The following is a 15,084-nucleotide window of genomic DNA, read 5'->3' on the forward strand; positions in this document are numbered from 1 at the left end:
TTGGGTAAAAAATTATTTAACCGTATTACATATTTGTAATTATTTCTTTTAGACAAACATGCAGAAAACTAGATTATTCAATTATAAGTTTAAGAAAACTTCTCTTACTCTAAAATTAAAATTAGATTATTTGAAATAAGAAAGGATTAAAACTAAGTGAAAAAGAAAACTCATTAAAATTAAAATTTTGATAAAGTAGGATTAACTGAATTCTTATGTTCTTGAACTTTATCGTCTTTTAGTTGATACTACCTAAAATAGAAAAAGATAAATAATTATAAAAAAATTAGAAATTAATACAATTTTTTTTTATTATAAAGTTTTCGTGTTAGGCATCACTATGCAACTTGACATCTCAGCTAAGCTGACACCTCAACTAACAACAATCATCTGCCATCACATGAAAAAAAAATATTATTAAAAAAAAGAAAAAAGAAAGAAAATACAAAAATATGGGGGGACTAGACCAAAACTCATATGTTAACACAAACGATACATAGGTAGATTATACCTATTCATAAAGAATTCTAAGAACAGACTAGCTGGGAGTCTATTATACCAATGAAATGATTCTCTATGAATAAATCCTAAATTAGCCAACTTATCAGCACACGCATTCCCTTCACGAAAAATATGAGTTACCCTAAACTTGATTGTCCCACAAAAATTAAGACAAGTATTCCATCGATTCTGAAGCATCCACGGAACATTAGTCCTAGCAGTAAACGCAGCACAAACCAAGGCAGAATCACATTCAAGCCAGACATTAGTAAGTCCCATTTTTTGAGCTTCCTCCATAGCATGTATAAGTCCATAAAACTCAGCAAGCAAAGCAGTTTGAACTTCAAGAAACGCTGAAAAAGCACCAATAAATTCTCCCATACTCCCACGAAAAATACCTCCACAAGTAGCAAGACCAGGATACCCCCTAGCAGCCCCATCAGTATTAATTTTGACCCAGCCTGGTGAAGGAAATTCTCATCTAATAGAAAGAGGACGAAGAACTTTACCACTACGAGTCTTAATACCGAAAAACTTAATCACGTTGAAGTCCAACATATCATTCTTCATTGAAGCTTTAGACGAATTTCCCACTAGACAAGTTAAATCTTTAATTATCGAAATAGCCTTAGAAACCCCAATCTTATCCTGAAATCTAACATAATTCCTCATACGCCATATCATCCATATAGAAAAGGTTATCACCGCAAGCTTAATCAATTTAACCAAAGGACTACCATCACTCTTAATAAAAGAAAGTAGATCATCCTTATTAGAGAAATGAGAAGTAAGAAAAATTTGTCGTACCCAACTCCAAATATGCAATGCGTTAGAACATTCAAAAAATAGATGTTGAATAGATTCCTCTTGCTTTTCACAAAGCGAACACATAGAACATATATGCAAACCCTTATTCTGAATATGTTGATCTGTAGGAAGTCGCCCATGAAAAGGTTTCCAACTAGAGTTTTGGAAGACGGAATAGATGAAGACCAAATGAAAAAATTAATACAATTTTAAAAATATGATAATTTATAATAAATATATAATAAATACTTATAAGTAGTTAATTACATACTTTAATACATATTATAAAAATTAAACATTTAAGTGACGGCTAAGTTAACACATAATAACCATAATTAATTGACCTATTTTACGTTATTTTTTTTTAATTAATTTAAAAATTATATTTTTAGTATTATATAAGTGGATATAAATTTGTTTATTCCCAATTAAATTTAACTAAAGTGACTTTGACCCACACTAATTATTTTTTTTCCACTTAACCTCTATTTACGTCCCATCATTAACTCACAATTTTGTCTTTAAGGCCTATTTATTCTATTATTTATCATGCTACTGTAATAATTCATAAGTAACAGGCATTGAAGGGGTGATTATGGGTTGAATCAATCCCTAACTTGTTCTTTTCCCTTCTCACTATGAATCAATGTAAAACAACTCTATTTAGACTTGCCAAATTTTATTGATGACTATCTTTTTGTTTTCTTCATTACAAACATTTTTATAAATACTATTCTTAAAATATGTTTTACTTAATCTCTATAAAATATGTGGAAATTGATTTTGGATCCTGTAACTCTTTTTTAGAGACTAAAAACACATTTTATAAGGATTAAAAATAGTTATTTCAAATTTTATAATGATGAGAAACAAATAATTTTTTTATAGAATCGAAATCAAAACTAGTTAATTTCACAATGGCTAAACAATATTTAGATTAATATGTTATTTTTAAATCAAGAGAGATAACAATTAAATAAGAAGTGAAACTTATAAAAATTTAATAATATTCAATAAATTTCAACTAATCATATATAGACTTTTTTAAAAAGATTCATTGAGTAAACTATCATTTTATGATTATATGGTAATTTTTACTTTACAAAGTAAACTAAGCGATCAAATACAGTTACTCTTTATAGTTTTTCCAAATTCCTTTTTCTCCAAAATAAAAATAGAAGAGTATAAAACAAAAAAATTATTTAGTTCCTACATTTATATATATAAAAAATATTACAACTACATTTTTTTTGCTAAATTATGTGACCGTTTGGTCATTAAATTGTAATATTAAGAACTACATTAATGATGGTAAATTTGTCATTAAATTATAATATTCAAAGATCAATTCATACTTTTACAAGTGTAAGGAGTTTCAAGAAAAAATATTTCAAAATTAAAATTAATTTCTTCATAAAATAAATTTAATTTATGAACAAGTTAAACTAAAAGTAGAAAACAATTATATAAGAAAACTATTACAAATTAACGTGTAGGAAAGTTAGTTTTAATGGATAGAAAAGTTAATTTCAATTTTTTATATAAAAGGAGTTTATAGAGACCCTCTTCCAAACATGTCTAAAATAATATTTGATAGTTTTTAATCTGATGAAAACTATTGCAAAATCAATGATGGAAGCTAATTGTTCTAATTTAGTAATTTTTATTTATTTAAATAAGTATTTTGCAGTCAATAAAAGATCCAAAGTCAAGAAACACAGGTCTACCATATGAAGGTCATTTACAATTATTCAACCACTTATTATTAACTTCTTTTTTAGCATACAACATATATAATCTGATAATTTAACATTAATTTAAAATTTTACCAGACATTTTATTGCTATTCCATCACTCAATGTGATGCAACTTCTAAGATATTTATTTTTAACAACCAATAGTTCAACTAAGATCAAAGTAATGAACTAATCAGTATTTCCCCCGATTCTGTTATCAGTCTAATTTTGAGAATGTTTATGATTTTAACTCTATACAACTCTTTCTGCAATTATCAGCAAACGTGCCACATAAAAAATGTCTCAGAAGGGGAAATTTGAATGAAAAATGAACGAATACAACAGAGAAGATAAAAGATAAAAGGGATCATCAGCGATAACAAAAAGAAGGTACTTGCCATTTATTTCGTGCCTAACACAATACCAAACTAGAAAAGTATGTGGAAACTTGAGGCGCTCATTCAAATGGCTTTTTCAAAGTTGTCAGTAGAGTAATCCAACAAAACATGTCTAACTTCTGTTTCCACAAAAAATATAAACAAGATGGTCCATCCAGGGCATACCATGTCCTTATGTTTGAATAGTCCCAATTAAAATTTATGACAAATGGTTCTTTCTGCAACATGGTAGAAAATGAAAACTGTCACAAACACCTAATCTCTGCTCAGCGCAAAAACGCGTACACAGACTCAGAAGTTTGTTGCAGGGAAGGTGCAAGTAAATACAAATTTTCCCAGTAACAAAATAATGTAAAAAAAAAAGACTAGAATGAATCATATAACTTCAAAAAAAATCTCAATTTTGATCTCCATAAATTGAGCCTAATTGGAATGGGGGGAGCCAACACTGATATTTGTTGTTTTAACTTACTTTAGGAAAACAATTACTTTTGTCGTTCTAAAACTGAAAAACAAAAGGGTGATTTAAGATAAACTAATCCAAACACAGCATTAATCAAATAAAGAATTAAATAGAAAAAAAATAATACCTTTAGATCTCACTCCAGCCAGTCTATGACCACTCCAATAAAAAGGCTGGTGACATGTTGGTCAGTCAATTTTGAACCAAAAGGCATTTTTTATTTTTATTAACAGAAATTGGAGGGATAATCTGGCATCAGAACATGAGGAACCCCGTTGCCTATGTCCAGCCCCTGAAACTGCCCGATAGATTCATTCGACAACATTTCGGACATATCATAGGGAATGTCTAGATCAAACAGAGGCTCATGGGAAGTAGACACATTAGATGAGAGTGAATGCATCTGCGGCATTTGCATGGCCTGAACTGCACTCTGGCCATGTTGTGACTGATGTGAGAAGAACGGTCCTTGAGAATATGTAAGTTGATGCATTCCCAAGCCATAGTTATCAGCAGGCATTGCCATATCTCCAGTTGCAACCCTCAGCCTATCAACTTCTTTCTTCAGTGCTTCATTTAGAGCTGTACATTTTACAATTTTTTGAGGCAGGGGGTTTGAAGTCGTGAATGAGTTGTAAATAGCAATATATTAGCTGAAAGTTTAACGTAACAGAAACACTACTACTAGTGGGATATCACACATAACCAATATATATGCCATACATTTCAAATATAAACGTGAACAGTGACTAGCGAATAGCAAGTGGAAACAGGATAGCTTTTCTATGGCAGAAACGTACCATCACACAACTTAGCTTGTTGTTCCATGGCTTGTAACCTAAGCTTCAACTCCGTATTTTCAGAACTCAGACCAGTTGTATCTCTCTGAAAAAGATGTGTAAGAAAGAACTAGTCTGAGGTAGCATTTTATACATGAAAGCCCCTTGCATATATTTGAATTTAATGAATTTGAAGCAAAGTGCAATAAAGTACACAAGCAAATTAATAACGAAGAAAAATAAGTTAGCTTCATGCCTGGCATTAAGAAGCAGCTTATTCAAAATTAAAGCAAGCAAATAAAGCAAATCCTACAGGAATTGGATCCTATCATATTACAAGACCATCATGTCACACAGACAATGAATCAGAATAGACATCTAAAACCCTGTCTTTCATGAAAAATAAAAATAAAAGTATCATATATATTTAAGAAATATTAGCAACACTCCTTTTACCCATGTAAAATTTCTCCCAAAAAGTAATGTAAAAAAGAGAGCATAAAAGAATGTGTTGCTAGCATTCCTCAAATATACACGTATATGACAATGCTTGGTGATCATTATTACAACCGAACATAATACCTTGCATATGTGTGAGGTAATCAAGATCATTAGCAGCTTTTAAACTAGACATAATCTCGTTCATACAAATTATTCATTTTACATCTATAAACAATCTCAACTATATTTAATCAAATCTAAATTGTCCAGATGCAAACTGCACCACATGCAGTTTGTTTGGAGTGAAAGCAATCGAATCACTGCATGAGGCGATAAAACTGGGTGTGACTAGCTAGCTACTGTGTAGATGAGAATGTGAGTGATGTGTCATGTATGTAACTAAATGTGGGATACTGGAATAATAAATAACACGAGAAGAATGATAAATACACACTCTTTTCAACATTTAATGGATCCCGCATGAATTTCACTCAAGTGCATGGGAGAAAGCGTCACAAGCATTTCTCATGACACAGTTATTAATAATCATATGCATTGATTCTCCCTCCCCGGCTTTAAAGAAAGGGAGTCTAATGTTTAAAGCACTACATGTTGACTATGTGATATACGAGTTCCTGTGGATAAAACACTTCGCATGAAGATATGTTAGAGTTACTTCTACGCATAATCACATTCATATCTTAAAATACAATAAACTCTGGCTGCAAAACACAAGGACAACCGCAAAGAAGATGTATTACCAGAAACAACAAAGGGGAGGTTTTGAAAAACTTATGGAAAGCTTATTTGAGCTTATGAAAATAGTTTGAGTATCATAGCTTCTTTTTAACTAATTTCAGTAAGCTTATCAAAATAAGATTTTATCTTTTTTGAAATGTACATTTTAGGTGAATATAGGTATTTCCAACAGGAAACGAAGGACTAATTTTTTGAAACACTGATTCATTTAAAGTTCTGATATCTCTCAATAGATGTTTCCATACACACATACTTAAAGATCAACTCATTGACGATGTACTTAAAAGACAATGCCATGTACCTGCCAACTATGTCACGTTAGGTTGGTCGGTCAAATAGATGGCATAAGCTCTCATCCGATAAAATCTTATCGAATAAAGTTTAATTTATATGCCCGATAAGTGTATTGTTTTTTCAATAAGCAACCAAAAAGAAAACTCAGGTATTGTCACGTCATGCTAATGAATAAGATGATGTGACCATACAGTGCATTCCTACACAAAATTGTATACTTAACAATAGCAAATATGAACGAAACTGTATCGAAAAAGCATTTTAACTGAGTTGTATCACCAAACAAACACACCCTAAATTCGTCATAATGCAGGTAACAAGGTTTATTCAACGTGGTTACTTACAAATGAAGCAATGCAGATTTAAAATTTGAGCAAGAGGAACCTGGAAAAGACTTAATTGAGCAGAGAGAGTGGTTGCTTCCGTTTGAAGGGATTGAAATTTCCTTTCAAGCTCCGACACGTAACAAGCTTTCCTCTCTTTAGAGCGCGCCGCGGATTGACGGTTAGCGAGAATCCTGCATCACATGCACCATTCCCTTCAGTCGCAACGCAAGAAAGTGACAATTGAAACTACGAATTGAAATCGCAACGATATCACAATGTGAAGGAGAGAAAGGAACCTCTTGGCACGTTTGGGATCAACGGTCCAGAGTTCGGCGAGCTTATCGGGGGACAGGGCCTTCTTGGCCTCAATGCCTTCGAGCAGCGAGGAGGAAGAGGTATCGGCGGAATTACTTCTCCGGTGACCCGAGCGGGCGGTCTCGTGCGGCGGAGATTCGGGTTTGGGTCCAAATTGGTTGGGCGGGGTGGGATCTTGGAAATGCGGAGGAGAGAGATCGACCTCGAGGTCGAAGTCGTCGGTGATCCGGAAATGCATCTCCGATTGGGTTCGACGGTGGTGAGCGAACGACATCGTTTTAGGGGGAGGGGTTGATAGTGACCGGGTTGTCGGTATGTTCGGATCCGATGGGTATGAACCGGTCACTGCTCCGTTTCCCTCCCCTTTGGGCTCTCACTGGCGCGGTCTCTGCCTATGAAGGGGACTCCGAACGTCGTCGTTTCGTCTTCTTTTTCTTCTTAATTGCAATGAATCAGAAAATGCCCCCGTCATGCTCTTCTTTCATTTTGTTTATTTCACCTATTTTTTCTTCTCCCGCTGTTATCGTTTCTCCCTCATACCTTCCATTAACCATGCTCGCAAGAAATTAATTAATTAATTAATTAAATAAATAAGTTTTTCTGTAATTATTTCACTTTTTTATTTTTAATCTCTCACAATATTTTCTAATCTCTCACAATATTTTTAGTCGTTTATATTAATAGTGGTGCCTCGAGTGTGTAAATTATGTTGTCACGACATGCTTCATATTTATGAATGTTAGGTTGATCAATGTTGACATTTGAGAAAGAGGAAATGATTAAGCAATGATATACCTTGAAGAAGATGAATAAAGAATAAAACTTCATTTCTGATCATACAAAGTAAGCTGCATATTCAAATAAGCCTAAGGTTAAGCAATGAAGTGTGAAAGTCTTGAATACAACTTTTCTAAGACAGCGTATAATTTTCTTACGTAAATCATGTAGACAAACTATTTGATACTAAACTTGTGCTACAAGGTATTCTTAATCATTTATATATTCCTTACCAATCACACTTTATACGCACAATAAGTATCATATTCTAAACAAATATTAGATTGATAATTAATATCTATTTTGAATTTATGTATAAGAATTAATTAGGCGTTCTCTAATTAATTCGTGTTTTTTTTTTATCAGTGTCTATTTTTAATATAATGTTTTTGAAGGATATATCAAATTCAAGATTCCTTAAATATACATTATTTGTTTTTTTTTAAATTAAATATCTTAAGTATTAAGTAGGTTAGTATTAGAGTGTCATATAATAAACAATTTGGAGAATATAAGTGTAGGTACTATATAATGTAACAAATGATAAATAATATTGAAAGAGGTTGAAATTAGATAACTAGATTTAACTAATTCATTATAAAATAAATTGTGTTTAGTTAATGAACTAATTTTAAGTTATTATGTGTTGCAATGTTTCATGGATGTACAATTGTTCGATTCCAAATTCATTGATTATGCTAGATCAATATAAACAACCTCTTTTATCAATTTTACAACCAATCAAGATAGATGGTATTATAATAGTTTGTAAACTTTGTTTTTTTCTTTTAATTTTAGTTTCACTTATGATTTTTATGTTTTAAAATTTTTACATTTGAAATACTTATTTATAATTTTTTTTTATATACTTAATTTCAATTTTATTTTTTTTAATTGATATATGTTTTTATACCATATCCTTGAATTAGATGGTAGTTTAACAACTGAGAAAAATAATATAAATAAATGAAATGTTCTAAAAAAAATAATTTCAACAACATATATACAAAACAAAATATTTATATGAAGAAGACAGTTTTAACTACAAATCATCATCTAATTTGTATTTGTAATAAAAAAAAACGTATGAACCTTCATACAACATACAAGGATGACTTTGTTTAAATTTTTCGACATATAAGTTACATATGGTGGCAATTTTTAATAACTATTGTCGTGTGTGTATATATATATATATATATATATATATATATATATATATATATATATATACATACATACATGAAAATTTTGAAAAAAATCGTCGTTGAAATGAACACATATGATGATGATCTAAACTTTCATTAAAAATATATATTTTTTCAACAATAGTTATAAAATCATTGACAAAATGTGATTAGAATTACCTTTAAATTGGCCTTTTCTAATAGTGTAAATGTACCAATAAAACATTATACAATAAAATCGTAAAATTGATCCAACCCAAATTGCACAAAGGGGTTTAATTTTAAATTTTTTTATGTTGAAACTAAACTAATTTGAAATGCATATAATTTTATGTTTTATTCAAATATATTTTTAACAATAAGGAACTGAAATAAATCGCACTATGAACACCCCTATCTATTGATGTACAGTCTCTCAAGCGAGAGCAAAGATACTATCAAATGTGGTAAAATACCTATAAATAGTGTTGCATTTATATCTTTCAACCAAAAAGTTCTAAATAACCACAAATCCTACTTTAATAATGTTTTGATACATATTTCATCTCATCCTTCATCTGGCTACCCTTGTAATCCATTGTATATTATTAGTTGGACATATGTTTTTATTCACCTTCTTGACTATACTTATCATCAATTAACTTTGTAATTAAGACCTCATAATATAACTTAGAAAATAACATACGTTGACATGAATTCTAACAATTCTCGTATGCCTATCTAACACCATAACCCTCTTCATTGATACATCTCTACATAACATCCAAATCCAAAGTTAAATTGTGTAAAATTATATAATAAGTATCCAAACAACACTCCTCAAATATCACCTAGCAAACGAGAAGCCAAAGACAATTTTCATCCTATACCAACTACTCTATTTTCTTTATTAAACTGTAATAGAGTTAAGTACATAATCTTCTTTCATAAAAGGAGTAATCTAAAAAACTATATAAAAAATGGTTAAAAATCCATGTATGAGTTGAAAGTCTCACATTAAGTAGAAATGAGAAAGATGAGTGACATATAAAGAGAAAAGATTCGCAAACAGATAACCTTAAGGTTTTGGGTTGAAGGTAGTAGCGTGCTAGCTTATATGACAACTCATAACTCGTTTATGTTAAATCTTCCAATTTTATCCCCTATGAAAGTTTTCTAATAGTGATATCAGAGTTGATGATTTTGTCTTGGTGACTGGTGACTGGTTTAGACAAAGGTGATCATGTCTTTGGTTGTACAAATCCAACAACAGTTAAGGTAAGGAGAAATATGTTTACATAAATGTTGAGACAAAGTATGTCTCGAGATAAAATCAACTCATATTTGAGGTGAAAATTATTAGAATTCAAGTATAAGTTGAAATTCTCACATTGTGTAGAAATAATAAAGTTGAGTGACATAAAGAAAAAAATTCAATAAACACATCTTTAAAGTTTTAGATTTAATGTGGTATCATATTAACTTATAGTTCATTGATGTTAAATCTTCCCATTTATCTCCTATGAAAATCCTAGCAAAAACAATTGTGTGTATTAAGCAATAAAACATGTTTTACAAAGGAGTCCATTAATCTATTAGTTTTTCTTTATGAGTATTGTTTTCTGCATTCTATAAATACCATTGTCTATTTGTTTTTATTTCAAATTACTTATTTTGAAACAAAACAGTATCAACAAAATATATTTATAGGTATAGAAAATTGGAGCCAAATCAAAATGACATTCAAGAGGAGGAGGAGAAGCATATCCACATCATGACCTCACTTGGTCTTTACACACCACAATAATGGGCCTAAACCATTCCTTCCACATTTACTATGTGGGCCCTCCCAACCTTCATCCATCACCTTGACTTTTATTCCTGCACCCCCATGTTCTCAAGTTTCACTCCCATGTTGAAACTCCGATTTTACCCTTCTGAAAATAAATTAACATGATGGGCATTGGGCGCGTTGATGTTTGAGTGTTTGGGTTTGTGTAGTGCTCGGTGGTGTAATTTCAGGTGAGTTTATTATTTTTATTTTTTAATTTTAATTTCAGATTGTGTAATCTAATAATTTTATGGATTAAACATTTCAAAATGTTAAAAATAATAATTTTTTATTTTAGAATGTAGATTATTATAGAATACATAGTACATATTTGTATATATGGGGTGCACGGGAGGAAGAAAATGAAGTGGGAAAATGAAAAGTTAGAACAATTTTAGCATTTGACCACTCTATGATATTGCAACTTGAAACAATGGGGTACAGGAATAAAAGACCCCATCACCACCTATCTAAAAGGGAAATCTCATTTGAATTTCGGAAACTAATTTCTTATGCAATCAAATCCATATCTAACCAAGTACTTGATCATGATTCTCTTAGAAAAATATCGTGTCAAATGGTGAATTACACTAACAACACAATAAAACTTCAGAATTGTGAGAAATTTAGTGAAGTAGCAGAGAGAATATATAGGTGGCAGTGATGGACGTTGTGTATGAGATAAAGTGAATCCATGGAACACGTGGCAACCTTTTAGAATGATGAGGAATTGTGATTAAGGAACAAACAATGTGGTAGTGGAGCCTTCTCTGCCAATGGGGGTGGTGGCAAATGGCCCACGATGTAGAAATTTGAACCACAACACCCTTCATTTTATGCTTATTTATTTAATTGCTCCCATCAAAACACGACAAACTAGTTTCTATAGTTGCAGCTGTGTTGCGTTCCTTCGCAATCGCCTAAATCCACACCACTTTGCTGTAACGTTTCTTTGCCTCATCAAATCAAACTTCCCATAGTGCCCAACAAAACTATGCTCCAACAAATATCAATGCCTTGTCCTTGCTATTTACACACAAACACACTTTCACAAAACGCTCACATCATTATATCTCACTGCATTCGCATACCTCTCAAACTGCTCCAAATTTTCGATTTTCCAATAAACATATAAACACAATATATAAATCGATTTTACGAAAGTTAGACTTAAAGTCCAACTCTTAATATGATATCAGAGTCTATCTTAAAAAATGTTTCTGTTAGACCTATCGTGTCACATGTTATTGAATCACTTATAATATATAGTTCATACGCAAATTGATAATCTCGACGTGAGGTGATATGTTAAAAAATCCAAAATGAATGAATACTGTCTTATAAACTTCATTACATAAAATTATAAGGAAAAAATATTTGACTGCATGTTACCTAATGATACTGATTAAGTAACTTTAGTTTCACATGTGTGTACGTTTTAATAATAGAATGTTCTATGGAAAAAACAAAAACCGATTAAAATATTCGTAAGTAATTGTGTTTGTTGGATTAATCACTTATCATTAGATAAAAGTGACAAATGTTAGATCCAATTATTGGTATCATATTTTAGGTCACCAATTTGATTCACCACTGGATAAATAACTGAATGATATTATGACAGGTTTATTAACTGAATGATATCATATCATTTTGTAAGAAAATCATATTTATCTATTTTTTCTATAAGAGTAATGTTATTATAAACCATTCATGATTCTAACAAAAATATATTTTGACTTTTAGATACTTGACACGTAGCATAAAAATTATTAATAAACTTTATTTATGATCGAGGTGAAAAATACTAGCTATGAAATATTTCTTAATTAGGAATCAATATCTTTTATTGATTGATATAATTATTAATACTCTTACACATGATCTTTAACAATTTGTCTTATTTATAGATAAACTTTGCCATCACAAATATTTTTTTTTCTTATGTTTTACTGGATATTTTTCAACACTGCCTTCTGCTAAATTGAATATATATTTCATACTTTAACTATGTTTACTTTATTCTTGCCGTACATGGTTGATACACAACTACTCATAATTAAAGGTGGCATAATTAGCAGTAATTATAGATGTGAATGAAACAATTTAAGAGAAAACACATGAATAGAAGGGAAGAGATTAGTTAGAGTTTAAATTAAGGTTGAATTAAGGTTGAGTGGGGGAAGGATTTGGTGCTGAGAATAAGTGCTGTTTTAGATAAGCTAATTTTGATTAGGATGGATCAATTCAGGTACCATCATCAAAATTCCCAACTGCTTTTTTCTCCTTATCCTATTCCTCATTCTAAAATCAATTGAAATTTAGTTTCAGTAACATTACCTATACATAAAATTTTATTTAAAATTAAAACCTTGCCTTGTACATGTCATATCTAGCTGCAATAATATTGATATAATAATAATAATAATAGAAGGGGACAACAAAGAAGCTGTCTTGCTTTTCACTTCCTAACATAATATCTATGTCCCAATTGCTTCTGGAACTCTGAAACACAAACAACAAACCACTTCAAGACAAAAACAACGCTTCATAATATCCACACCTTCTTTTGTGTCACAAAAAATTTAGTCTCTTATTTTGTGCTCTCAAATAGTGTGAAGAAAAACTCCAACCATTCCAGTTGGAAAACATCACAATTTCACAAGCCCGGTAAGACCAATTAAAATCTTCCGCATGGTCATGGTTTGCATGATGATGGCTTTGGTCTATGAAAATTTGAATAGACATGCCAATAGTGATTTGAGAGTCAGAGATTGATTTTGTGTGCTTCTATAACAAAGTGGTTCTGGTTTTCAGTCTTCATCCTACAAAGTCTTAGATACTTTTAAGTATTCAGTATTCACCACCCCATTTGTGTTTTCCTTTTCCTTGTAACCAAGAGATGCTTCTCTGAGAGCCTTTATCTAGTGGGATTCCTGACAGATATTGCCATAACTCAAAAAGGTTAAGGTCCTTCTCTATTTCTTGTCGATAAGAGAAAAAAATAATTCAGAACTTTTCTTGCTTGCTTCAGCAGTAGTACTCTTCTCTGACGAGCATTAAAATTCTTCTGTCTTCAACACTCAAGTAACCATCCAGTGCAAGGAGTGTTACATCACAGAAAGGTTTTGACACGTCCGAGATGTTTCAAACCTCTATGTGCCTCTACTTTATTCTAAATTTCCAAGCTCATTTCTCCAAGCTTTTCAAGCTGCAGAGATAGATACTTCAGCTGAAATCAAAAGGGTACACAAATTCAGAGTTTAGCACTTGGAATTGTTGGTGTTTTTGAAGAGGTCGACACAGATAATGGCTCTTCATCATCGCTTGTTGCTTGACACAAATTCAAGCACGCCTGCACCAAGTAACGTGAATAGGACAAGAGAGACTTTCACAGGTGATGCAAATTTTGACACCAACATGGTGATTATCTTGGCTGCGTTGCTTTGTGCGCTTATATGTGCTTTGGGACTCAACTCAATTGTGCGATGTGCTCTAAGATGTAGCCGCAGGTTTGCTTTTGAGACCCCAGAGGAGACTGCCGCACGTTTGGTAGCAAAAGGCCTAAAGAAGAGTGCATTGCATCAGATCCCTATAGTTGTTTATGGTTCAGGTACTGTCGGTATTGCAGCCACAGATTGTCCGATTTGCCTTGGGGAGTTTGTGGATGGGGAGAAAGTAAGATTGTTGCCAAAATGTAACCATGGATTCCATGTAAGGTGCATAGATACATGGCTCCTCTCACACTCCTCTTGTCCTAATTGCAGACAATCTTTGCTTGAGCAACCGACCATTTCTGGAGCTGTTGCTGCTGGAACCAGTAACTATGCAGGGAATGCTTTAGGAGGACATGAACATGTGTCTTTAGCAGTGGCTGTGGAAGAGGTTCGTTAATTGCAAACTTAGCCCTCAACCAAGGAACGGATGAATAAATGGAGACTAGTTCGTTTTAGCCTTGAATTTGGAAATTGTTTTTTATGTTTACTGTGCATTTGTGTGGTATGAAAAATTGAAGATATTGGGGGTAGATATTAGTGTGGGAATACTGCATGTTTGGATTATAGTTTTAGATCTCAGTCTGTGTTTGTGCATGTTTTCCTGACATGAGAAATAGTGCTGAATCTTAAATGCTTGTTGTCTGCAAATAGATTGAAAAGCAAGTGATGCACACACACTTGGACACATGGATCAATGACATTGTCTCCAGAAAAAAAGAAGAGAAAAAAATCTTGTTAGTGAATGACTAGTTCAAACTTGGATCCATGGATGGCATTGTCTCCAAAAAATGGAAGAGAAAAAAACAATCTTATCACTGAATGACTAGTTCTAACTTTGTTCAACTTTCTTGACTCTAAAGCATTTCCTTATGATCTGAATAGAGCTACAGTGGGTTTCAAAATTAAATAAAGTATTTAATGCATATTTAGTTCATGATAAGCATTCTGATTGTAGAACTAACTAAATATATAACTGAATCTTTTAATGGCTTGC

The 15,084-nt window shown here is 31.7% G+C and overlaps 2 protein-coding genes across 4 annotated transcripts; one reads left to right on the plus strand and one right to left on the minus strand.

Moving 5' to 3' along the window:
• Window positions 1–3,419: 3,419 nt before the first annotated feature.
• On the minus strand, window positions 3,420–7,650 carry LOC137821664 (bZIP transcription factor 18). Of its 3 annotated transcripts, none has more exons than XR_011082857.2 (5): window positions 6,801–7,650; window positions 6,563–6,695; window positions 4,706–4,790; window positions 4,033–4,487; window positions 3,420–3,947 (listed from the first exon to the last, which is right to left on the minus strand). XR_011082857.2 is itself a non-coding variant. In XM_068626365.2 (4 exons), exons 1-4 carry the CDS (start codon window positions 7,091–7,093, stop codon window positions 4,132–4,134), a joined length of 867 nt encoding a protein of 288 aa, XP_068482466.1. In that variant the 5' UTR covers window positions 7,094–7,377; the 3' UTR covers window positions 3,615–4,131. The 3 variants fall into 3 exon arrangements, 1 of the variants encoding a protein (XP_068482466.1); XR_011082858.2 differs by having other exon boundaries at window positions 3,420–3,660; window positions 6,801–7,377; XM_068626365.2 differs by having other exon boundaries at window positions 3,615–4,487; window positions 6,801–7,377.
• A 5,543-nt stretch (window positions 7,651–13,193) lies between these two features.
• LOC137821113 (RING-H2 finger protein ATL74) lies at window positions 13,194–14,738 on the plus strand. The gene is made up of 2 exons (XM_068625544.2): window positions 13,194–13,718; window positions 13,811–14,738. Exon 2 carries the CDS (start codon window positions 13,903–13,905, stop codon window positions 14,485–14,487), a length of 585 nt encoding a protein of 194 aa, XP_068481645.2. The 5' UTR covers window positions 13,194–13,718; window positions 13,811–13,902; the 3' UTR covers window positions 14,488–14,738.
• The last annotated feature ends 346 nt before the right edge of the window (window positions 14,739–15,084 follow it).

Source organism: Phaseolus vulgaris, chromosome 9 (assembly GCF_051622355.1).
Source record: "Phaseolus vulgaris cultivar YP4 chromosome 9, ASM5162235v1, whole genome shotgun sequence".
NCBI classification, from domain to species: domain Eukaryota; kingdom Viridiplantae; phylum Streptophyta; class Magnoliopsida; order Fabales; family Fabaceae; genus Phaseolus; species Phaseolus vulgaris.